Source organism: Electrophorus electricus, chromosome 4 (assembly GCF_041902795.1).
Source record: "Electrophorus electricus isolate QZ-2024a chromosome 4, ASM4190279v1, whole genome shotgun sequence".
In the NCBI taxonomy this organism is placed as follows: Eukaryota; Metazoa; Chordata; class Actinopteri; order Gymnotiformes; family Gymnotidae; genus Electrophorus; species Electrophorus electricus.
This window is the reverse complement of record NC_137500.1, coordinates 31,191,851-31,219,098: the sequence shown is the minus strand read 5'-3', so window position 1 is coordinate 31,219,098 and position 27,248 is coordinate 31,191,851. Positions and strand designations below refer to the sequence as shown.

The 27,248-nt window shown below is 41.3% G+C and overlaps 1 protein-coding gene across 10 annotated transcripts in view; it reads right to left on the bottom strand.

Moving 5' to 3' along the window:
- gulp1a (GULP PTB domain containing engulfment adaptor 1a) overlaps positions 1-27,248 on the bottom strand; it is a 54,327-nt gene that overhangs the window by 6,443 nt on the left and 20,636 nt on the right. For 6 of the 10 annotated variants that reach the window (XM_027021909.3, XM_035523900.2, XM_027021947.3 and 3 more), the window contains 3 exons: positions 10,631-10,703; positions 4,309-4,370; positions 1,457-1,528 (listed from right to left, as the gene is read on the bottom strand). In XM_027021909.3, the coding sequence (XP_026877710.1) occupies positions 1,457-1,528; positions 4,309-4,370; positions 10,631-10,658 (162 nt within the window). In that variant the 5' untranslated portion in view covers positions 10,659-10,703. Of the gene's footprint in view, positions 1-1,456; positions 1,529-4,308; positions 4,371-10,630; positions 10,704-16,945; positions 17,084-17,108; positions 17,307-27,248 lie in introns of those variants that run through there. The other 4 variants (XM_035523901.2, XM_027021931.3, XM_027021925.3 and 1 more) reach the window with 4 other exon arrangements.

Below are 27,248 nucleotides of genomic sequence, written 5' to 3'. Positions count from 1 at the left end.
TTGAGGGTGGTCAAACCCTCAAAAGTGGTCAAACTCTCAAATTGCTTATAAGCAGTTTGTCTTGATTGTATGTATGGATTTACAGTGAGGAAAAAGAAAATACAGATAATTTGCATCTAAAGCATGATATGATCAGAGTCACGTAATAAAAACCTACTATACATCAAGCATTTTATATTCCCATAAACACAATGAACAAATGATTTAATCAACTTTAATCACGGTTATTGACAGAAAATGTCTGTGAACCCTTACATTTTGTACCCGAACACAGAACTAAACTCTTTTTGTAGGTGCTCATTATTCTGGGCAGAGGTTATGAGGTATTTGGGAAATTACTCCAAATAAACTTATTTACATTCCTGCATCTTGTTTGGATGAACATCCTTCTTGAACATCAGAGCATTTAAATGGAACTAAGGTCAGGACTAATTTGGTCATTTTAAAATACCATTTTTGAGCCACTCTGTTGTGGATTTACACACATTTTCAATATTGCATGAGTTTTAGTTTGCCAGCAGACACCCCAAAATTCTGCTAACCCTACATGGAATTCGTGGGTCCCTCTGCAATCACAGGTGTTACAGAGACTGAAACAGAAAAGCTTTGATCTCGGCTTTCCACAGACCATTGTTCCAGCAGTGATGAAACGTCCTCTTGGTCTTGAGACATGAATCAGTGGTTTTCCACAGGTACTCTCACAAAAATATAACTTAATTATTATTATTATTTTTGGTAGACTCATTATCACAGACATTACACAAAGTAGAAGAGATGTCTGCACTTCCTTAGAATTCAGCCTAGGATTCTTTTAATTGTTGGAGGATTTGACACCAGTATCTTGCACTGATCTTTGTGCAACACCCATTCCTCAGAAGAGTCAGAGAGGTGTGGGATTTTTATCTGTTTGCCTGGCTGGGGAGTGATTGAGACCCAAATCTTTGGAAATCATTATTTTATTTTTTTTATTTTTTTAATCTTTCTTGCCTTAGAGCCCCTCTAAAATCTTTGTTAACTAGGGTATGCTGCATTTATCAGACTCTGCAGCACCATTTTGCACAGACTATATCTAAATTGTGTTAATTGTAAAAAGAATGTTTTTGTTAAAATGCACAGGCGGTCATATCTTTTGCATCATTTGTTCAATAAACATATATGATGACACTGTGAAATGTAGAACTTTGGTATGATAAATAAGACCTTTTTGTCCTAAATAAATAAAATTAAAGATTACAGTGACAGTGCAGTGCTGCATCTTGCTTTAACTGGCATTGTAACATAAACCACTATAAAATTAAAATGACTATGATTTTAGAATGTACATCTGCAATTTTTGCAAAACATTTATCAACAGTGTTGAGGGCAGTCTAAACGGGTTGCATACAGGTTGCTCTGCTGGCACTGATGTTTCAGGACTTCTACATCTTGCTGCCACTTTAAGGAGGTTCAAACTGACCTTGAGTTTTCGGACCGCATCTCTCACCACCTCTGTTCCTTTGGGCTGATCAACCTCAGTGCTTCCCAGAAACTGAGATGAAACACACACGCACGCGCGCACACGCACACGCGCGCATGCACACACACACGCGCACACCACAAACAAGCAAAACATATAAACAACATACATGTACATCATGTACCATTTCAGGTACTATTGTGCACATCTGCCTGATGTTTTTTGAGCAGAATGACAATTTTAAATTTTTATTTAAAAAAGCTTTTAAAAACCCTTTGATAATTAGGCATCAGAGAATGATGAACCATCAAACAGCCTATTGTGCAGCTTACTGTGACTTTACAAAACACATGAAAGCGATAGAAAGGGCAGTGCTGCAGCTAGCGTCTAACAGATGGGCATTTAGCTGCTCCATGTGGTCATGCATCTGTGCAGACAAACAGCGTTAGGCTAAATGAAGTCAGCCAGATTTCTCAACACACTCCCTCAGATTAGGCTGCCATCACTTGGAATTGCCGCTCTTCTGCCCATGTAGGAGTTTCACTGATAATGAACCTCAGATATTGTGCGATGTTCCTATGCACCTGCGGTCTGTTTTCATTTCAGCCCACATGCTATCTTCTTACCACCTAAGCAGTCCTCCTTCGTGAAGGAAAACAAACATGACAGGGTGCTGCCAAAGCGTTGCAGGCTATGTTTAACTGTCTGTTTCAGAAGTTGCAGCTTACCCCACTGGCCACTGTGTGCCGCTGTTGTGCTCTTAAGATAAGCATGAACCAGGAAAGCATTTAACCAAGTCGCTCCAGAAATGTTTCAACATGATTCCTCACTCAAACCAAAGCCAACAGCAACCCTAAAGATGTGGGCTTCATAAAACTGCTCAGTTTCCAATGCATAAAATCACAATAATTCAATAAATCATCAAGTAAAAAGTACACTTAATTATCACCCACTTAGCTAGAAGCAAGGCTGATTTTAATGACCTACTGTGAAGGTTAGTCTACTATGAGAAAACAATAGTCATTAATCCAGAACAAAGCAAGCAAGCCTTGTTAAAATGTGTCTGGAGCCTGGGTGCTCTGATGATGGATGGTGTCCACGCACAAAGTCAAGCTGACCATGGCGAATGCCACCAAGACGGCAGCGAGCAACGCGCTGCAGTGGGCAGAGTGTGGGGAGGGTCTCGGCTGCAGAGGCCCCACCCCCGAACCATATTCACTTAACAGCCTCTCCACCAGAGCATTTCTCCTCCTCTAAACCCCCGTCTCATTTTCCAATCTATCCCAGTCCATCAGTCTGTCCCAGTCTGGCCCTCAAGCAAGGTGACAAGAGAGGAGCTTCAGCAGTGGAGACAATCTAACTACATTTTCCCTTTTTGGGCTTCAGTGAGTCATGGCAGAATGGCTAGATGGGAGTGGAAAGTCTCTCCACCCATGAAGGCACGCAAGACCTTCGTGTAATGGAGCAGAAAACAACAGAACTGACAGTGTGTATGAAAGAGCTTGCGAGGAATAGCAAAGGAAAGAGGCACAAACAAACCCCTTGTTTGGTTGGGGAAAAAAAGAGAAAGCTTGTATCTTGCTGTGAAAACCTGAGTGCATCGATCCCTTCACTCAGCCTGTCTGACTGGGTCCCTGGTCTTAAAAAATAAACCAGATGCTATTTGTGTTGTTGTTTGATCCTCTTCTCAGATACAGAGGTGATAACAGTCAGGTGTTTCACTGCTGAGCCACCATAGCCATAAAGCGAACAGCAGACATAATGACACTGCCCTGGACGATTAGTGCATTACCATCAGCAATGCATCTTGTTTTCACAACAACTGGGCAGCATGGTGGCTTGGTGGTTAGTACATTTGCCTCTCAGCACTAGGGCCTTGGGTTTGAGTCTCTATCTCGGTGGAGTTTCCATGTTCTCCCTGTGTCTGTGCAAGTTTCCTCCCACAGTCCAAAAACATGGAGGTTAGGATGATTGGATACTCTAAACTTGTCCTGTATGGATAGGATCTATGTGTGTATATATATAATGTCCAGTGATAGTTGGTGCTCTGTCCTGGCTTTAGACTCCTCCCCCTCAGTCCCAGGGGACTGTGGTTTCTGAGTGAGAGTATGCTGTGCTCAGATTGGCTGCTGCTTCTCAGTGAGTGATTGTAAAAGCTACTATATATCTGTAAAGCATCCCTGAGTATGAGAAAGGTGCTATGTAAATAATAATAATAACAGAGGTGAACTGCTAACATTCTGTACAAAACTAACATTTAAAAAAAAAAAAAGTTTAATCTGAAGTGCCTCTCTCATGCTTAAGGTAATTTTCCATAAACCATAATCCATAAATGAAACATATGACATTCAACAGATAATAAACCGTCCAATCAGAAAAACAAATAACACAATTTTTAGGTTCTTGTGGAATGTCAGCACCAGACATTTCATTACAATTATCATCTAACACACAATGCCAGTTTTTTTACAGATAGGATCTTGGCACTGGACATTTCTTCTAGCAAGTGTCTGGCATAAAATATATAAATCAAACTTGCTGAATGCTCTGCCAAAGCAAAGCAAAAATAGCAAACACATATGTGTTATTACAGTGGTTTCTGGATCTTATTCTGGTGTCATCATTAACCTTACATGGCCCGACACCTGATACGCGTTAGGAAATCATACAAGCGGTCCTGCATTTCATAAGCACAGTTCATAAAAAAACAGCAGTCATGCTGCACTTCACAATTAAAATGAAGTACAGGCTAAGTCAAATGCATGAAATACTTCACTTTTAATGTTAATTAAAAAAATAAATTGTTCATAGAAATGGTGCCATACCATTCCACAGAGGTTGATAATACATACCTTGGCATTGTATGCTATAAAATGCTTTGCCAGTGCCTCTGGAGTGTGCATCCATGATTTATCTATAAAAAGACAGAACAAAATTAAGTGGGGAAGCTGGGTAGAGTATACACTGCAAATTAAGAAGGATTTCAAATGAGCATTCAGATCAATCTCCAACACAAGGTCAGGAGGACAGATTATTGTGTTTGTTTAATTCAGTTAATGAGACCAAATGATAACATCAATAATATATGTAGGTATTATTGGAGTCAGTGACAGTATGCAATCACATAAAATTCATGCACTTCAAAGTCCTGAAAAACTTTTGCTAAACTCTATAATAAAGGTAAATATGAATAGTTCAGTGATTTCCCATAGAATCCTTCCCCAAGACACATGTTCATTACTTTTATTTCATTCACAAGTCTGGAAAAGACCATGAAAACAAATTAGTCCTGACATGCACCACAAGACAGACAGGGGGCGTGAGAATAGGGTGCTCAAAAGAACAGCCAAAGCCAACATATTTGCATGAAATGCTTTTAAATGAAATTGGAGGCATCAGCGAATGTTTATGTAGTGTGAATGAGAGCCAGCCCGCTGTGATTGAAGAAGTCACACACATTGCTCAGCCAGACACCACACTGCGGCCTCCTGGGATAAGCCATCAGTGCATTGATTTCATTCATGACTCTGTCTGTGATGGTGAAAATGGCTTAAAATGCAGTGCTTTACTCAAAACGCACAACATTATACAAGATATACTACTTGCCCAGAAATAGGTGGACACCTTGCCATCACACCTATATGAGCTTGTTCAAAATCCCTTTGCAAAAGCATGGAGTTGGCTTCCCCCCTTTGCAACCTGCACATTTCTGGGAAGGCTTTCCACAAAACTAGAGTTTCTGTCGAAATTTTGCCAATTCAGTCAAAGGACTGTTTGTGAGGTCAGGCACTGATGTATGAAAAGGCCTGGCTTACAATTGACATTCCAATTCTTCTACAAAAGTGTTCAGTGGGGTCAGCGTCATGGCTCAGTGCAGTCTACTGGAGTTCTACCACACACCAAGCTCATTAAACCATTTTTATTAAGCTCATCTTTATGGACTTTGCTTTGTGCACAGTCATGGTGAAACGAGAAAGGGCCATCCCCAGGTCACTGCCACAAATCTGGAAATATATAATTGTCTGAAACATGTTTGTAAGTATTAACATTACTGCAACCCCCCTCCACCAAACGTTGCTTTTGAGATCATGCATTCCAGTAGGTGGCATTCTTCCGGCATCCACCAACCTAGATAAGCCCATCAGACTGCCAGTTAGAGATGCGCAATTCACCACTCTGCAGAACATATATGCACTGCTCCAGACTCCAGTGGCATCATGACTCAGATCACTGCAGCTGAAGTTGGGCATTGCATGTAGTGATAGGCTTGTATGCAGCTACTTGGCCATGGAAATCCATTTCATGAAACTCCCAAGTCACAATTCTTCTGCGTATGTTGCTTTAAGAGGCAGTACAGAACTCTGAAGTGGGTGATGAAACAAAGGATCAGCAAATTTTACACTCTACATGCTTCAGCACTTGGTGGTCATGCTTTGGTAGCTTGCGAGGTTTACTGATTTGTGACTGAATTGTTGCTTCTATTTGCTTCTATTTCACAATAATCGCACTTACAGGGGCAGATCTAGCAGGTAATAAATTATCCCAAACAGACTCGCTGCACAGGTGGCATCCGATGACATTTAAAGTCACTGAGTTCTTCAGTACAGCCCATTCTGTAGTCAATATTTCTTTCCAGAAAGTGGATGGCTCTATGCTTGTTTTTTCACACATTAGAAATGGATGTGGCCGACACGCTAACAGCGATATCCACATACCTTTGGATATACAGTGTTAGCACAATGTTCTGTCTTTCATGAGATGATTTTTCCAGTGACTACCAGTAGAGACTCTATGGAAAACAAATTTTAAAACAACTTGAATCAGCTTAATCTGGTTTCAGAAAACTCTTGCGGAGTGTAATCTATTACAGATGATCACTGTGGCCCCATCTCTGGATGCACAGCAATTAACAGACTTAAGGTCTGTGCCTGCCTAGTTTTCTTCAACAACTGTTTTAAAATAACCTCAAATAATTTTGAAGTAAACATTTACTTGAAAAACCTCCAATGGATATCCATCGTACAATTTCACCATCAAAAATATTGCTGCATGCATCCAGGAGAGTACCCAGCTCAATCAGGGGAGAGGATGCAGGAGAGGGGTGGGGCAGACTGCTCCCCGTGGGACTGTAGCGGACGGGTCAGGTGTCCGTGCCCATGTCTCCGTGACAGCTCATAACCATGATGAACGATTCAAAGACGAGTCCAGGGAAGAAGCTTGGCTGGCACAGTGACATGACAGCGGCAAGGGGGCTGCCCCGACACGAAGCTCCAGATTGACGGGTTTGCACTTGTGCCTGGAGGAGCGTTCCGGCACGGCACGCAGCATGGGCATATGAGGGCTGTCATGGCTGCTGTCAGAAAGTGTCCACGCATGGGCTGTGATGAGCAGAAGACACATCAAACCCACAATTGGGCAAAGCAGCCCAGGGTACAACTAAAATTGCTCTGTAAATAAAGTAGTATCTTCTCTGAAGAAAAGTTACTGGCCAACAACATACTTTAACATTTTCTGGACAATTTAACCTTGAAGCAACAAGGGGGAAAAAAAAGCAAAAGTAAGCACGGTAAACAATCTGCCATTTGTCTGGAAGTGAAACTACACAGAGGTTTCTTTCATTTCAGTCTACAGAGAACTCTGCCAGTATCTAAAGCAAGATGTGATCAATTTTATTTAAATGCAGTATTCATCAATTAATTGAAATCCTTTATGAAACATTTCTTTGCTCTGTTCTGAAAGATTGAAAATTAGACTGCAATGAACAGACTGAGCAGATACAGCTGAAGTAACCTGTAAGGGTTAGTGTGTCTGTGTTTGTGTATTATATGTAACAAATTTACAATGTCTTGGCCTTAATTAGATCAATCACAAATCACCCTGTCTCAATCGCTGCCTGGTAAACACCCAGCAGGGCCAACAGACATGGAACTTTGCCTCAGCTACTTTGCGCATGGCACACAAATCTGGCTTAGCATTCCTAGGTCAAAGGAAGAGCACATGTGTTACTGGAACATTTCCCCATGTCTGTGTGCTGGTGCATGCCCAGAGTACTGATCTCATATTAAGATTAACAAACGCAACCTCGCTGCATCTGAAAGTCTACCCCAGTGTGCTACACACAGAAACAGTGGAGAAGGAAACTAAGAAGCTTAGGAAGACAACGACGAAGATGAAAGGGGAAAAAACACCACGAGTGCAAATGCCACAGGTTACAAACAGTCCCCCAACAGCAAAGTGTTGCTATGACATTTAAGCTTTGGCCTTTATAAAGCTGTTCGCACATTTACATAAACACAAAGAGATGACACAAATAGAAACAATCTTTGCAGCATTTTTCTTTTTTGGTAGAAACCAACTCTATAAAGAGAAGATGGCAAATTAACTTAATGGCCCAATATTTAGTTAGCATCGGATATAAGGTCACCTGAGCTCATCTCTACATAAAGCAACACAATCACTGATTTACTGAGATTTCACTGAGTCAATCATTATAAAGTCATTATTCCATCCTTATTCTGGGCTTATCGTTTTGCCAAAGCCAAACAGTAGCAAATCACTGCAATAGAAAACAGATAACTGGAGAAATTAAAGAGCCTGCACCTCTTTTTCCAGATCAGTGCTTCTGTCTGTTCCCTGAAGGTCTGAATAACAGAAATATCATGCCAGGATTATGATAAACTTCAAAATGATTCATTGCCATAGTTTTGGTGAGCAGGTTCTGATAAGGATCACTGCAGGACACAGCGTTTCCCTTTAGAGAGATAGCCGAAAAGGCACTTTAAAATCTTTTAAATCTATCACAATGGTGCCATGCGACTACATATCTGAGACCCTTGTTATTATATGCATAACATCTTAAGATACATCACTGAATAGGAACATTTGCAGTTTGTGGTTTTAAGGGTGCTATAAATGTACTTCTTATTACCAAATGAGTTGCCAGATTATATGATGATGATGATGATGATGGTTTAATCAAAAGCCATCTATAATCCAGAGATTATTCATAGGGTAATTGTGATGAGTATTGTAAACAGCATATTGGCAATAATTGGACCACTCTGGCCCAAAATAATATTTACTTTTGTATAAACCCAAGAAAACACAAACATATTATTGACCACACAAATTACTAACATTCAAGCATGTTCAGAAATTTTCACACTGTCTCTGCTAGCTGTAAACTAGCTTTTATTATGCTCTAAATCACAGGCAGTGCAGCTATTTAATGTTCTGTGTCTGGTAATTGGATGCACAGTTATTGTATGCTATTTTTCTGGTGGCATTGGGGCCAATTATTCCTTTGTGACCAGACAAGCAGTTTCTCTCTGCAGGAGCTGCTATCTAACAGATAAACAACAATTAAACCTGCTCAACCCTTTAGTACCACTAAATAGCTAAATTTCCATAGAAATCAGAAGATTTTCTAAATTTAATCAGGCCCTGTGAGACAAACCAGGGCTCAAAATGTAGAAGAAATTAAATGAACTCACATTAAAAGTATTATTAAGAATAATTTTTCAGGGACTTTTGATTCTAGCAGGTTTGCATAACCAGATACCATGTCTAAACAAATCCATCTGAAGAACAAAGTAAATCACAACACAAATGTCTCTGAACTGGAGGTGCTTACATGGAAGCCCAGAAATGTTGAGGTTTACGGCGCATCACTGCACAACAATTCTTTTGGTCCCGCTGGAGCCCAAAATCATCACTCCTGGCAACTGCAAAGGCGTTTACCAGAACTGCTGCAGTCAGTGAGTTCTCATGAAAGGAACGCTGCATTTGGAGACTCGCTCCAGTTCTTTCTGTACTCAACTCTTTGTTGTCGTCATTCTCCATAGAAAAGGAACAATACAGAAAGTCTCTCATGCAGACATGGGTTGCCTTTGCACTCTGTTGATTCTGACTTTTGCTCACATCATCAAAAATGTCTTTCCTGTCAATAATTAACATGTTCAAATTCCATGACTTCATGAGATCATTAAATGGTAAGGCAACGTGAATCATGTTTTCAATGTTTGGTCTTCAAATCTGCTAATCTTGACATTCCTGCTTAACTCATTAATATTCTTATTGCTAATTCTGCAGAAAGAAGGCACAAACCTTCTATGGTTGCTTCCAGCTCTCTACTTCATTCCCTCCTCTCTATGAGCCATGTGATGACTCCACAGGCGTTACGCATGCAGATAAAACATCACCACATTACCACATCGACCTCCTCCAGCTTGGTCCTTATTACAACTCCTGCTCATTATCTCCCACATGCCAGCACGTGCAAATGAATGCGTGGCCACAGAACGATGCGCTTCTCTTGGTAAATGTCAGCTCTGGTGGCGTCATATGACGACTGTTTGGACCTTTGTCCTTCGTTGAATGGGCCCCCCCGAGCCTGATGGCTTTCCTGGTATTGTACTCTGTGTGTAGCTGCCTTGCAGGCATATAAGACCGCAGTGATATCTATGCAAGGCGCAAGGTTAACGTGTCTTAGCAGAGCTTCACTGCAGGGTGGGGCTAATAAGCGGGGGTTAATACCATTATTTTTTCTGGTTTTGCAAATGTACAAAAATGTGTTCAAAGATCAGGATGAAAAATATTAGATGTGTACTGCAATGAGAAATTCATTCAGATTCATGGGAAGAAGGATCTTGAGGTGTGAACTGCTAGAGGACAGGGGTCCCATTGACAGACTTTTGTTTCATCAAAACATGTAGGACAATGTAAAAACAAACAAACAAACAAACAAACAACAAGTAAAAAATCTGACAGCAATATTAGCAGTTCTGTGGTGACCTGAGACCCAAGCATGGGCCAGAAAGCAATTGAGCTGTTTAATTTAAAAATCCATTCATTCATTTGTTAGAGAGGAACAAGCCCATGTGCAGACATGTCAAACTGACCCACTTCCCTCCCCAAAGGGTGATGGATTCAGAGACAGAGAGCACACACACAAACATATATGAGAGAGAGAGAGAGAGAGAGAGAGAGAGAATATATGAGTGAGTGTGAGTGTGTGTGTGTGTGTGTGTGCATGCATGCAACATGACATTTTTCTAGGGTGGGTTTTGGCATCTTCATGGCAGTTCGTGCAGGTCCTCCTGACATTCAGAGATGCAATGACAGAGTGAAAGGAGTAGAAATGAGGGACCAAAGAGACTGAACACATGCACTCACCTTTCTTCCTGATAAATGCCCGACTCATGCTGAAAAGTTCTTGAGCTCAGATACCAGGATGTGCCACTCTAACCTGCAGGAAAGAGGAAAGGCACTGAAGAGTCAGCACGAGAAAGAGTACAAATGTTATGATGTCTTAAAGAGATAGAGATAACACCCTGCTTGAAATGGCATCTACAATACAAAACCGAATGATGTGTCCAGATACTCCAAGATACATTTTAAAAGTAAGAACTAGCTTTATGTTTGAAAGACAACCAGTAAGAAATTATAAATTATTCAGAATGTAACATCAAGAAATTATAGCAATAGGTCCCCCCCCCCCCCCCCAATATATAACGACCTATTAGGAATGACCAATTACTTAAACGCTGTATGAAATATGTGTCAAATGCATACTGTTTCATAGACAGGCCTGTTATCTTCACACAAAAAGAAACCAAGATGCAATATGCTGGCAACAAAATATACTCATGGATTCAGATCTTTTCTCTTTGGCTCAATGCTGCATACAGAATGATAGCTTTCTTTCTCAAGTTATTGACTCACTTCATAGAACTCTATCTTAAAATGTCTTAGATGGGGTTCAAAGGGAGTTCACCACTCATTTTCCTTTGTCTTCACTACACAAGAAATCGACGCCTGAAAGTCCTGTTTTGACAGATTAAATTTGCGTTAAAATATCCTTCACAGCCTGTTGGGACCCACAGGCAATGTGCAAGTTAAACTTTAATTAAAATTGCTTAATTTAATCCCACAACACATTACTGTACCTCAGCTCTCTGCTCACAAAGCCAAAACTATTAATTTAAGAGACATTTAAACTGACCCTGCAAAGACAGAATTTATTAGTGCAGTAACTCTTTTAGTCCTGATTTAATATTATATGAACTTTTTATTTTTTTTATATTACATTTTAAATTACTTTATTTTACATTATATAAAATCAGATTCCAGGTGAGTAACAAGTGTAGTGCAGTAAGAGAGGTGGAGATATTCAAAACTGTAGTGAAGTACACAAGGTTTCCAGGAAAAAAAAAAGGACATTTCTGGCAGCGGCCCTTCATCAGTGGTCAAACAAAGTGCTTCCGAATTAGTAGGAGGAGGAGCTGGTTTCTATATGAAAAAGTAGATCTTTAAATCATTGTTGTAAAGTTCCAAGATGGTAGATCAGTTCTTTTTCTTTGAATTTTCTAATTTCATTGCTGCCATAGCAACAACTGGCAATGCAAACAGAAATGTCATTAATGTCTATAAGTCTTAAAATGCGTTGCCACTGGAAAGGACATTCATTTTGATGGTCTGAAGGTGTTTAGCAAACCGATCAGCAAGCCTTCTCTTGGTTTCTCCAATATAGAGCTGATTACTGTATTTCTTGCAAGATATGTAGAAAACTCCCACAGTAATATCTGAAGAGTGGGTTATTTTAGTGGCTGTGAATGTAGCACATCTAGGAGCAGTTGCAGGCTATAGTACCACAGTTATTGTCTGAATTTATCTCACTCTTGACGAGCATGTCTGATGTTTTTGTAGGAGATTAGTATAGGGTCCTGGAGAATTCTGAAGTGGTTAAGTATAATATTAGCCACTGGTCTATTTATAAGTCTTTATAAGTTTATAAGTCTGCACTAAAAGAACTGGTGCACACTCTCATATAGGTCCTTCATCAGCTGTGCAAGCAAAGTGCTTCTCATACATACATACATACATACATACATACATACATACATACATACATATTTAAGAAGCACTTTGCTTGCACAGCTGATGAAGGGCATCTGTCCAAAACATCCTGTTCCTCTGGAAGACCTGGCAGACTTCACAATAATTTAGCAGTACACACATCAACACCTTCTTTGGTGTTTTTACACCAGCACTTCAGCTTTGCATTCAGAAGACACCACAACAGTGTTCTTTTACACCACAGCTACGTGGACACTTCGCTCTTTCATTTCATCCACTGACCTTGAACAGCCATGAATCCACTTACATACAGGTGCATCTCAATAAATTAGAATATCATCAAAAAGATAATTTATATCAATAATTCAATTCAAAAAGTTAAACTCGTATATTATATAGATTCATTACACACAGAGTGATCTATTTCAAGCATTTATTTCTTTTAATGTTGATGATTATGGCCTATGGCCAATGAAAACCCTAAAGTCAGTATCTCAGAAAATTGGAATATTATATAAGACCAATTCAAAAAATGATTAATACACAAATGTTGGCCTACTGAAAAGTACGTACAGTATATGCACTCAATACTTGGTCGGGGCTCCTTTTGCATGAATTACTGCATCAATGCGGCATGGCATCAGCCTGTGGCACTGTTGAGGTGTTATGGAAGCCCAGGTTGTTTTGATAGCAGCCTTCATCTCATCTGCATTGTTGGGTCTGGTGTCTCATCTTCCTCTTGACAATACCTCATAGATTCCCTATGGGGTTTAGGTCAGGTGAGTTTGCTGGCCAAACATAGTGATACTGTGGTTATTAAACCAGGTATTGGTACTTTTGGCAGCATGGGCAGGTGCCAAGTCCTGCTGGAAAATGAAATCCGCATTTCCATAAAGCTCATCAGCAGAGGGATGCATGAAGTGCTCTAAAATGTCCGGGTAGACGGCTGTGCTGACTTTGGACTTGATATAACACAGTGGACCAACTCCAGCAGATGACATGGCTCCCCAAACCATCACTGATTGAGGAAACTTCACACTAGACCTCAAGCAGCTTGGATTGTGTGCCTCTCCACTCTTCCTCCAGAGTATGGGTCCTTGATTTCCAAATGAAATGCAATATTTACCTTCATCTGAAAACAGGACTTTGGACCACTGAGCTACAGTCCAGTCTTTTTTCTCCTTGGCCCAGGTAAGATGCTTCTGATGTTGTCTCTGGGTCAGGAGTGGCTTGACACAAGGAAAGCGACAGTCGTAGGCCACGTCCTGGATACGTCTGTGTGTGGTGGCTCTTGAAGCACTGACTCCAGCAAGAGTCCACTCCTTGTGAATCTCCCCCAAATTCTTGAATCGCCTTTTCTTGACAATCCTGTAAAGGCTGCGGTTATCCCTGTTGCTTGTGCACTTTTTTCTACCACACTTTTTCCTTCCACTCAACTTTCCATTTATATGCTTGGATACAGCAATGACCTTTTGTGGCTTAGGGTCCTTGTGGAGGGTTTCAATAACAACCTTCTGGACAACTGTCAAGTCAGCAGTCTTCCCCATGATTGTGTAGCCTACTGAACCAGACTGAGGGACCATTTAAAGGCTTAGGAAAACTTTGCAGGTGTTTTGCGTTGATTAGCTGATTAGATTGTGAGACCATGAGTCTACAATATTGAACTTTTTCACAATATTCTAATTTTCTGAGATAGTGACTTTTGGGTTTTCGTCGGCTGTAGGCCATAATCATGAACATTAAAAGAAATAAACACTTGAAATCACCCTGCGTGTAATGAATCTATATAAACATACGAGTTTCACTTTTTGAATTGAATTACTGACATCAACTTTTCAATGATATTCTAATTTATTGAGATGCATCTGTACATGATACCACCTTAACCTAGCCAGTTCAATTCAAATCAGCATCACATAGGAGATCCCTAAAGACTAAGCCAAGGGCAGAGATTTCAGGGAATGTTCCTGTTACAGCACAACGCAAGCCCCGAGAGAAACCGAGACTCATGGGGAACCTGCACGTCTTCCTCTGCTCAGCAGCAGATACCTGCTAAATACCTGTTTTACACAGCACTGTTAGGCTAAACAGGATATCTTTGCTGAATGGACCAAGCTAAAATTAACACTGACCGAAAATAGTATGTGCTATATTAAGGAACACAGAATCTGATTCCAAATCAGGTTATTGTTCAACCATTACCAATTCTAATAACCAACCAATGAAAAATCCATTAGCTAACAGCCCTGCAATGCTCACAAATCATCAAGGAGACAAGGATTTTTAAGTTAATTTAAGAAGACAGGACGGAGAAAATGTAGAGAAAGAAAAAAACCCCAAAAAAACCCCCAACTCACTGTGCCCTTGGCTTTGAGGCATGTTCATGTAATTAGCACATCACATAAAAGCTTTCAAAATAAACAGAAGATCTGTAAATGTTGGCTGGCTGCGGTTTACTCAAAGGTTGTGACGTTCCACCACAGAGAACCAGTAAATTATAGTATTCTGAAGAGCACAATTAAAACAAGACAGAATGTGTGTTTTAGTTACAAAAGACCAAAAGCACCCAACCACTTTCATAAAAGCTGAGTACAAATCTCACTCCTACCACATAAACAAGGACAGTTACAGGGGGGGAGAAGTATTTAGAATAGGGCAAATAAAAAGAAACCCAAAGAGAGTCCTTAATGCTTATAAAATAACAATATAGCAAATAAAGATAATGAGATGAGCTAACCAATCCCCAATTTACATTTGCATTTCATGGAAACCAATCCTTGAAAAATAACTCCAAAAGCTATATAACATTGTGCTGTTTCAAGTACCAAGAATTCATTATTAAGGATGATGTGGAGCCGTCAGTAATCACGATGCGCCGTGGCCCTTTGGAGTGCTTTTCAGCATCAAGAGAGCTGAAGACATTTTGAGTTGTGCTGTGTCTGCTACAGCTGCAGCGCAAAACGCCTCTATTAGCACAACACTGTGAACTGCCTCTCCTCCACTTCAGTCTGTTTTAATGTGTCCATCTTAAAAGAAAATTGATAGCCAATGCTCAACAGTTGATGTGGCACAAAAAAAGGAGTCAATTATTGGTCTAGAAGTGGGCAATGGGAAGCAAGACTTTGCCAAAGTCAAATGCTTCTTGTTACAGAGGAAACAAAAAAAATTATTTTTTTTTTAATTCACATTTGTATTCATATCAACAGTTCTTCGATGGGGCATAAAGTATGTTGAACATTTAGTCCATTTTGGCCTTAAGGCAATTTGAACTGAGCTTACAGTTAAAAGGCTGCATTTTGCTGGACTTCAAGTAGAACCACCATGAGTACGCTGACGTGACGACGAGGCTTAGCTGACTAGTTGACAGGGAGTGACTCAGCAGCATTACCGTGGAAATGCCATTTCTGGGAAAGAAGCCAAACGTGATGGAGCTGGGCGGAACTTTTTTGGTGTCTGCTGAGGGAACGCAGTACAGAGAAAACTCATCAGTGCTTGCCAAACACATCAGACCAGGTACTAAAAATGAGGAGCACAACTATGAGACCTGTAGTGTGTGTCTTGTATATGAGCTGTCACAGAGAGAGCAATGCCAAGCCAGACGGACAAGGATGGTGGCCATCTTTGATTGAACAGGTGCGTTTACGATGCAAGACTTAGAAAGTGTTGCAATAACAGAAAACAGGACGACCAGTCGATTGCAGCAATCATTACTGATGCATAATTGTGATGGGACGAAAGGTCAAAGCCCTGAATACAGGCCATTTTGTACCTGTACATGGCAAAAGATTCCTGGGAGATTACCATTCACAAATGTGTACTGAAGATTTCTCGCAAGGAAGGATTGTGTAATGAGAACTGCAACGTCCACTAAAGCCCAATTTTCCTGTCAGGAAACATTATCAGGTTTATATCTGGGCTGACACGTGGGATGGGCTGCCCGTCACTGGGACTGTCAGCAGCCATGCATGCCTTCTTTATTGAATGAGTCAGGCTCACAGAGAGCTTTAAGCCTTCCACCGGGCCACTAGAGCACATCTAACTGATACAGGGAGAAGGGACAGAGACATCTGGATTGGCACTGGCTGCAGCCACACAACCCATGTGGTGCAGCTATGAATCAGTCCTGGGCTGAAATCAAAAAGTACGTCACGAAGAGAGACTAAATCGGACACCAAAAGCCCTTCCGTAAGAGCACCTATGACAAAGCTGTGCACGAAACACAAATTGACAAAGGAACTGTCTCAGGAAATGCATACATTACAGGACAAACCATTCAGGCAAAGGGTTCAGATAACAGCCCTGAGGATAAAAAACCCCAAACCTTTCACCGCTGACTTGATGGAGCTGAAAGACTCATCAGTTCTTTAATAATATACCCAGAGAGGTTTTGTTATCCAAGTAGATATGCAAAATTCTCCAGTTGGATACAGGCAGTTAAGGTACACAACTCCAAGAGTGTAACTAAAGTGGAAAAGTAACAAATCCCAAAGTCCTGAAAAATGTTAAAACCAGAACATAAGTAAATTAATGTGCTGATCTGATCCATATGTAATCTTACAATTCCAGCACTAAAAAAAATAAGCAAACCAAAAAAAAAAAAAACCCACACAACAAATCAGGAAACATACATACACTGACATGCGTGCACACGGCCAATCTCTGGACTTCAGCTCACTGTGCTGTAAACATCACATAGCAAACTGTTTGTGAATGCAGCCTACATTCCTTGCACGGAGCAGTGGTGATTTCACATTAGGTCCAGCATTAGCCATCTTCCAACAGCCTGCTGTCCTACCTTTCAGGCAGTCCACAAAAAAAGAAAAAAGGCCAACCTTCTTACCCAACGACTAACGAGACGATTCCAAAACACCAGGACGTACCCTCGGTTGAGCTGAGCCAAAAAAGAAAAACTGCTTTCTCAGGAGCCCACAGATGAAGAAGAGAGAGGGTGAGACGAGCTATGCGCTCAGTGAGAGAGTGAAAAGGGGGTGTGAGAGAGCGAGAGCGAGAGAGAGAGAGGATAGTGGGGAGGAAGTTCCAACAGGGCCTAATAGTTTACAGCTGTTGGCCAGATGGGGATGCGTACAGCCGTGTCGTTAGAAGGGGTGATGGGTTTATGAACGAGAGAGAGAGAGAGAGAGAGCACTTAGAAGGTTAAAGACTTTGATGGTCTTCAGGGTTTGCTTTTTAGTTAGTTTAAGGAAGCTTAGAATGAGAGAAGAATCTAAAACATTAGAGCAACAGAAAACAGAGCAAGAGAAACAGCACTAAATGTTTGGATCCTTTTACTGTCAGAGCTGACAGAACTGTTGGAAACCCAACTATGGCCCATGATTCTTTACACAGCAATAAACGCAATGCCAGATGAGTGTCACCCCAGTGATCCTCCAGCGCTGTGCAATGCTACAGAACATGTTCCTATCTTATTGAGCAGCGAGGAACTGTCTCATGATTCTGGGGAGACTTAGCATGTCTTAGGGATGAAAAGTGTGGTAACTGAGAAAAAGGTGTGTGTGGGGGTGGGGGGGGGGATTCCCCTGACACGTGGAATAAAACAGACTTCCCAGTGCAGGGGTGAACAAGCTTGAGTTTCCACTACAGCTGCAAAAGTTCAGCTACAGTGGATTTAGATAGTGAACCATGCTGTGCCTTAGTAAAAACCCAACACCTGTTCCTTACTCGACACCTTCAAATGTGCTGCCCCAGGCGGCCTTACAATGTGAGCGAGAGAGAGAGAACAGCAAACAGACCTCCATTTACAAACAGCATGGAAAAGTCCCAGCCTCTCTCTATGTCCACGCAGCACCCAATTGGTCTGGGCGGTACCATGTTAGTCTTGGCTTTGAGGTGACAGTGGAGATTTCAGTGCATTCTGCTTGCTTTGTTTTTCTAAGGCACTTTTCTAAGACAGGCTTTTTTTCTCTCTATCATCTCGCCCCCTCAGTTTTGTGTGAACAGCTGTGGAGATGGAGACAGACAGACAGACAGAGAGAGAGAGAGAGAGAGAGAGAGAGAGAGAGAGAGGAGGTGTTCAAAGGTTTGCCAAGTACTTTCCCATTTCTTAAAGTGCTGTACCACAAAACTATGCATTCTGTACCTCAGGAGTCTCACTAAAACACGACAATAACATTCCACGCACCTGGTCAGCATTAGTGAAGAATCTGACTATTAAGAATTTAGCTGAGAAACGCCCAGAAGTGCTCTCAGGTGGCTCAAAGCAAAGGTCTACACTGACACAGCTCATCACTGGGCCTGCTGTGTGTGCCTGAGTCAGCAGACCTTGCACAATCAGAGCTGAATGCAGGACAGTAAGTGCACAGACTGGCTACTGATTGGAAGACAAAGTCCAGCAAAAACTCTCTGATTACATATTCAGGAAAGAAGGTTGGCAAATAGAATCTGCAAGTGCAATAAGCTCAAAGAACAATTGACAGGCCTTCTCACACTCCTCCCAATCCTGGCCGTGTCCAAGGGCCCACAAAATGTCCTCCGATTAAGGGAGGTAAACACACAATTAGAACATGTAAGATCACGCTGCAAGGCAAGTATGTGTCCTTTTCTTTAAAAAAATAGAAATTGACATAAAAGCAGATTAATTCTTAAGCTTTTTTGTTTTTTGTCAATAATCATGAGTTAAAAAGACTGGACAGGATCGGCTATTGTGAACAAACACCATTACTTCACTCTGAAAGCTCTTGGGTTCTTGAGACACACAATCCACTAATGACAATGACTGCCGATGAACAGCAGAGTAGCCCGATAGGTCAAGCTCTGACATTTCCTGCTGGTACAATGAGTGAAGCAATCCAATTAAAAGCAGACAAAAGGTTAAATGGACAACATTTTTTTTTTAAATAATGAGGAGATTAAGAGGACTCCACCTCTGCCTGACAACTGGAAATGCCAGTGTCCATCACTTTGATGCGCGCATCCACAGTGAGTGACATTGTTCAGCATGCCGGTGATGATGGTGGAGGAGGGGGCACTGCAGAGAAAGGAAACCAAGGAGTGGGTGGATGCAGGGGTGGAGGAAGGAGAACACTCCAGAGAGAAAGCAAAAGACAGAAGGATGAGTAATTCCAAGCAAATCATGGTCACTTTTTTTTTTTTTTGCAGCACCTTACATGTGTATATCTGTCTGCTCCATTAGATGAACAGATGCCATAAATATTTTCGTAGCCCTTTTCTGTGGATGGAAATAAATGGCGATATGATGTCGTACCCATTACCCCAATAACAACAAGCTCGAAACAGCTCGCTGAAACCACGGACACGTGGAAGAATGCGAGTGAAAATTTGCCGCTCAGATTTTGCTTCCTGCATGGAAAATTCTCCACCTAAGCCCCGAAAATCGCGTGAATGTCTTAACGTCGAGAGCTCAGCTGCTGGCACGGCAGTGCATGTTGAGCAGGAAACGCGGTGTCAGGTTGGCCTGAGGCAGCCAAACAGGCCTGATTCCTACATCCTACATCCTTCAGCCTGAAATCGTGGCCTACAAACACATTTCTGATTACACCTGGGTACAGACATACATAGGAGCATTTCTATAGAAAATCACAGCCTAGAAAACTGGAATTAAAACTGTGTAGTTCTCATCATTTGTAAATTACAAATTGATGTACAGATGCATTAGGCCTGTACCTCAACATACATGCTGCACTCTGTGTCTCTTAGAGCGGAATTACAACTGACCCTCCGTGGCTACTTGTGACTCCCGAGTATGGACCAGCCTGATCAGAGAACTGCTGCACTTGCCTAGGAACAGGACATGCCAGAAACTCCCTAAACACCCACCCCAGAACGTAAACCTAGCATATGTGTTTATGGAGTAAGCATTTGAGAGAGTTTCTGGAACGCAGGCACACGTGTCCACACATATCCACGCCCCAAATCCCATGAAGGCAGCTATGTTACACCCTCAGACGTACTCCAGTGCAGAGGAATTAAAGAGGCTAATCGGAGATGAGATCATTTGCTGAGTGGAAGCCCCTGGAGAGGGGAACAGCAAGGGAGGAATGAAGAGCACTAAAGTTGTAGTCACAGCGGCGAGGGACCCAACAGACAGTCGGAGGTGGTTGGACAAGGAACCATGGACAGAAGCGGAGACCAAAGCGTGAAGGGCAGACGTCGGTGAGATGCAACATGGTGGCCACAGGTCTGCACTTTCTGCTTTAACACAAATGTCCGACCTGCTACTTTGTTGGTTTTTTTCCCTTTTTCAGCGACACACTGCTTCCCTGGAAACTGGATCAGCAGCGATGAAAGCACGACTCGCGTCACAGCTGCTGATGTGACGGCCACTCAGTCTATACAAGTTTGAAAATGCCAAATGCAAGTCAGACCTCACCATGTGTCACTCCGGGCAAAATTAAGCGAGAGCTTTCTTCCAAGACGTGAGCACTGAGCGGCACACGGTGCCCAGGAAAAGAACAGTACAGAAACTGAGAATATTTGGCATCTGCTAAAAAAACAACAACAACCAACCAAACAAATAAACAAAAACACTCCACATTCTTTCATTCATTTTTTTGTATCTGAGCATTCAGATACATTGAGACAGAGAGAGAGAGAGAGAGAGAGAGAGAGAGAGAACACTTTATGGTACTCCTCTCCACAAAACACATTCAACACACACAGCTGGGATCTGCACTATTTATCAAATGTACAGGAGTCTTGGCTGAACTGATACTTGGGTTACTGAGTCTAACGATCTACCTGCTGACACAAGCCATGCCAAGCAGTGTAATGGCCTGAAGAATTAAAATGCACATGTAAGCATAAGTGAGAAAGGTCAAACAGAAAAGCTCCATTAAATGAAGACAAAGTTTGATTGATTGCTTATTGAAAATGCATATCTCGGGGTGGGAGTTGGGTTTGATGAAAAAAAACAGAAAGACTTCCAGGCAAGTTCGAATCTGAGGTAAAGCGGGGAAAAAGCAGGTTCAATCAGTGAATTAGATAAGTGATGTGCACCTCTGATAGATTATTAGGCATTGATGATGAATAATTATTGTTTCTAAGAACAAGAGGCTTTATTAATGGAATGCTCATAAGGTGAAAGACTCATAAAATGACACATATATCTATAGAACATTGGCACCTTCCTGGCCACCTACACCAAGGTGCACTGAAGACCTTGGCAAAGACAGAAAAACTCAGCCAAGCATGGGAATTGAATTGCTCTGCACACTGTGTCAGCAAAATTATATTCATAACAGGATCCAAGTCATTTGGTGAAAAACCAAGGCACTTTGCATCACTGATGTGAAGCACCAAACACACACACCCCCACACCCACACCACTAGCCTTTTGCATTTGGGGGCATTTTTGGGTAATGTTTCCATCAGCAAACAGTTGCTGTCATACTGCTGTGCCGCCAGCATGGAAAGTATCCCGTGTGTGTTTAAGTAGGGGCTTTTACTTTGGGGTTTTTACTTTACATACACATAATTTGCTTGGGGTTGACTTATGCCAGGTTCCTTGTGGAGAATTGTCAGGGTGCTAAATGCAAGCGAGTTAAAAGCCTATAAAGTCCCTCAAAACTAAGTGAGAGAACAAAATAATCTGACTCCCTTTAATTGCCTTAATTGGCTGTATACAAGCAGGATTGAACAGAATGACAAAATGATCTCATCTGTCACTTTAAACCAATAGTGTCTGGCAACCCCCCTTTTGGGTGACTTTTGCCCACATTTTGACCTTCAAGTCTTCAACTATCTCCCTGAACTGAGAAACAGTAAAATCATCCAAATACATTTTCATGCAAAGAACACATACAAATGCATTAATCCCATATAATAAGATAAAATTGTAATATGCCTCCTGTGATGTTTTGCATATTTAATACAGTATATTAATAGTGTGAATGCATTAGGTTAGCATGTATGATAAGGAGAATGTTAAAGGTCTTTCAGTCCCTGCCACTGAAAACAACAGATCCAGGTACAATGACAAAACGCAAAACTATATTATGTGATATGGAACAGTATGTCATATTCTGATCAAAAATTGTGATTAATATGGTAGAACTTGTATTTTCTTTTAATTTAACCATTTTACATGGATGCCTTTAACTGGTATATTAACCACACTACTTTTTCACAATTTAAATTCTATTTAAAACACAAAAGCATACACACAGGTCATTTAAGTACCCCCAACTCCCTTTCATAACACTTTAGTGTTCAGAGTTATGATCTGGTTATTTTATTGGTCATCATCATCATCCTCTTCTTCTTCTTGTTCAGCACTTCAGTATGTGGGAGCAGACTGAGGCCTGGAGAGTGGTTAACCAGGGTCTGCAGCTCTCGCAGGGCAGGAGGAAGAGGACATGAACGTAAAGCAAAGGCTGAACATGATACAAATCCCCAGGCTGATCCAGTGGCTATCGTAAGAAACCTGGGTGACCCGAACGGAAGCGACTTGCTTGAGAGAATACTTGCATTTACATATTCACAGCAAGTCCCATTATTAGGAGCTGGTGCAGTTAACTGGCTTCACTTTGAAAGTTTATTCTGATTTTGAAGTGGGCTTAATATGTGGTGATTGAAAAATATAACTAGTCTCCCAAGTGAAAAATCTTGAAATTGCTTTCTCTCTCCATCTGCCTGTCTGTATGTCTGTCTCTCCCTCTCTCTGTGTCTCACTCCCTCCTGCTCTCTCTTTTTCACCCATGTGTGTCTCTCTCTTTCCTCCCTCTCTCTCTTTGCACAGACTTAGCAGTATGCTGGTCTTTAGAATTTGTACAATCAGCAGATTGTTAGCTGCCCCTAGAAACCGAGAATCTAAAATACCTGCACAGCATGAATATATCCATCTAAAGTATCTCAGAGCTGGTCATGAAGGTCTGCCTATTTCAGCAGGTCCTACCTAGAGCTTGTCACAGTCACAGTAAAAGCTGCATGTACTCTCTGCTACTTTTAAAACTTCATGCATAAATACAGCATGGAAAACTAAAAAACTCAGACTTTGGAAAACTGAACACTGCATAGCAGTGGGGACCCAGTTTTTCCCAACCAGCATTCCCCACAGTGACATACCTTACAGATGCATAGTTTAAATAAACAAATACTTAAGAAAAATGTGAGAGAACACAAGTGCAATCACTGATCCAGACCATCCCATTTGGCCTTCTGTGGTAACAAACCCAACTCCTTCTTGTAGCTACTTAGTTTAGGCTGATTTAATTTCAGAGAAATTTTCAAATATGTTCTTCATATTAGAAAGAGGACAAAAAAAAAAGTTACAGAGAGGTAACAAAGCGAACACAGTACTTTCAAATGAAACACAGGCATACTCTACCCTCAGATGGCCCACAGGCATACTCTACCCTCAGATGAACTATGAGCAAACACTTTTTCAAAAGCCACCACAGGACATTTTACATATATCAATTATAATATTACCTTTTATGAGGGGCGAAAAATAGAGAAATAAGCGTACCGCACTTCCTAAATGAACTACAAAACAGTCTGTTGCATTACAATCACCAAGCTGTTTTTCATCATACTTCAGAGACAACTTCATTGTCCAACAAGAAGTTTGGGAAAAATCAAAAACAGTTGAGAAAAGTGAAACTAGCAACACTCAGTGACCGGAGGTTTCAGATCCAGACTTTATTCTAAACCAAAGTGTCGTGGCACACAGGCCATCATCATGGATGAAGGGAAACCAGAGATTTCAGCATATGCACATCATCCGTGAAATATTTCACTTTATCAGGTGAGACAGTGTTCCACACGAGGAGAGTTGCCACTCTCCTCACATTCAGTTAATGTAGTGATTATATGGGCTCGACGGGAATACCTTTCATATTTAGGAACGCATGCAGAAGGCAGGAGTATGAGCAGACATGAGCTGATACATTCTACTGCTGCTGGTTGGCCTAAATCTTTTACATGTAGCACATTTAACATGCTCCAGTTGGGAGTAAAGAAACTATGGAGAGGAATCAATGCTAAATTTAAATGAAATCACGACAGTGGAAAAAATGTGAAATGCGTTACACACATGGCAATACTTTTGAATACATAGACACAGAATAAGGGCCAGAATGAAAGGCAAAGCCTTCATTATATTGTTTTCACATCACTTGACCTCTTTACTGAAAAATAATACATGGGGCTTTGCATTTAAAAAGCAAACACTACTTTCATGTCAGGATTGAATGCAATCTACTTTGAAATTTATTGTTTTTCACAATGGAATGCAGTGCGCAAATGAGATTGTGTTTTAACAGTGAAATGTAGAAAATGTTCCAAAAAAGAAAGTTCTAGATCCATTGCAATGATTTAACATTGCTCATTCTTGCGAATTACATACATTTGAATTTGTGCTTAATGAATGAAATGCTGATTTTCATATCAGAACTGAATTTAAAATCAGCATAAATGCAGTCAACTAACAACTATATTGCATTCCACTGTGTGTTGCTGTGAATGTGCCAAAACAAAATCAGAATACATTTCAGTCAAGAACAGTGAGTTTTTTTCTTGCCACAAGGAGAAATGTAAATCACTGTCCAATCACAGCCTGCTGTTCAATTTGGGACCCGGTCCACAATATGCCACCCTAGAGACTACATCTGACTCCGAATCGATCACAGATGACGATGATGTGTGTTATGGCTTCATCTCATCTCACAGACACTGCACACACAAAAAATGCTTGTGAGGACAAAACAAATGACTACCCAAAAAAATCCATATTAATATTTAATTTTGACAATCCATTTTTAGATAAAAGCATGTCTTGTGCCTAAAAATCTACAGATCACAGCTAGTGTGACTCAAAAGATATGCAAATTAGTTGTCAATATCTATCCATTATGTGTGTGTGTGTGTGTGTGTGTGTGTGTGTGTGTGTGTGTGTGTGTGTGTGTGTGTGTGTGCGCACGCACACACACACACACACACCTTTCCTGGTTAGTGCTCCGATTTCCACCAGTTACCCTTCCAGTGATTGGTCATATCTTTTTTCTCACACACAGACCCATCAGAGGCATGAGACTTTGAGGGTGTGGTGCAGCATTTCTCTCTGTTCCAGACTGATGTGATTCCTGGGATCTGTTGGAGCCACTCCTCCATCCATTTAATTTCATGGAAGTTTTGTGCCTCCCCCTGCACAGTGGATCTTAGACTTTGTATGTCCCCCCTTCTCCTGCCTTACTGCTACCTGGATCTTGGGTGAAGTGTCCCATAAATCATGAGGAGTTTTCTGGCCTTCTGGTCTAAGGTCAGCAGCTACCAGTTCTTCTACTGACCAACTTATTGTGCCCGCTCGCCTGATGACTGGCAAGGTGTATGTATTTATAGCTTTGATCTTTTTATTGCCATTCAACTGGCTCTCGAGAGCCTGCCTTACTCTATGGAGGTACATGGGTGTTGCTGTTCTTCTCATTTCTGCCTCATGGTTCCTGTGTGACAATCACCAGGAATTTGTAGACGTCCCCCGTGTCTCTTATAAGGCCTTGTGGTAGTTCTATTCCCTGTCTTGATTCCAGATAGTAGCTGCAGTGTACTGTGGTAAAAATGTAGAGGTAGTAAAAAAAATTGCAGTGCAGTACACAAACTTTCCAGAGAAACAGCTGGGCAAGTGCTTGTGAAGTTCAAAGACTTGAAACCAGTTTATGTTCATATCAGTCTTGCACTGCAATGGACAAATAATTAATTCTGATGGTCCAAAGGTGTTCAACGAAACAAGTACACCTCTTGTTTCACCACTATACAGCTAATTACATCTCTACTGTAATCAGAGGCACTGCATCATTCTAAACAGTGGGGCATCCAGTTTGCTTTATTTATCCGTGAACCATGTCTAGAACTCAACTGGAGTCCACTTGTTGCAATTTGAATTCACTGGACATAGTTTGGAAAGGTAAACACCTGGGGCTATAAGGACCCACAATTTACACTGCATTGTCAAGACACAAATCAAGCCAGACATCCAAAAACCTGTCTGTGGATCTCTGCAAATCAAACCGTGGTAAGGCGTTGATCAGGGCAAAACATATAAAATAATATCTGAGGCTTTCAGTGTTCCCAGGATGACAGCTACCAGTATAATTTTGAAATGGAAGACCCTTGGCACAAACATGAACCTTCCTAGAGATGGCTGTCTGGCAAAACTGGTCATTCAGGGAAGAAGGGATTTGGTCAGGGAGGTAAGAAAGATTACAAGTCAGTCTAAGAGAGCTCCAAATGTACTGTGCAGAGATGGGAGAACTTGGTGAACAGAGAACCATCTCTACAGAACTCAATAAATCAAATCTTTATAGCAGAGGGGCAAGACTCTGTTAAGTAAAATCCATATGGCAGCTCAATTGGAGTTTGCTAAATGGCATATAAAGAATTCTGGCAACATGTGGGAAAAAGATTCTCTGGTTTGATTAGACACAAACTGAACTCTTTGGGCAGAGAAGCAAGCACTACATCTGGTGAAAATAAGGAACTGCATATGACCAGACTAATACCATCCCAGTGCGGAATTAAGCTTCAGCATTATGCTATTGGGGTAACAAGTGAGAGATGAGTGAATGCAACCCAATGCAGGTCAATCCTAGATGAAATCCTCCTCCAGAGCACATTCACACTCAGACTGGGGCAAAAGATTCAACATGACAATGGCCCAAAGTATACAGACAAAACAACACTGAAGTGGCTTCGGGGCAGGTCTCTGAATGCCCTTGTGTAGCCCAGCCAATGCCCAGATTTAAACTCTTAAACCCCAGACATCTGTGGAGAGAGCTGAAGATGGTGTTTCATGGAAACTCACCATCCAATCGAGCTTGAAATGACCTGCCATGTAGAACTGTTTAAACTACACAAATCCAGATGAGAAAACCTTGTAGACACATATCCAAGAAGACTTGCAGATGTATCTGCGGCCAAATGGACACTTACAAAGTACTGAATAAAGGTTCTGAATTCTTTTGTA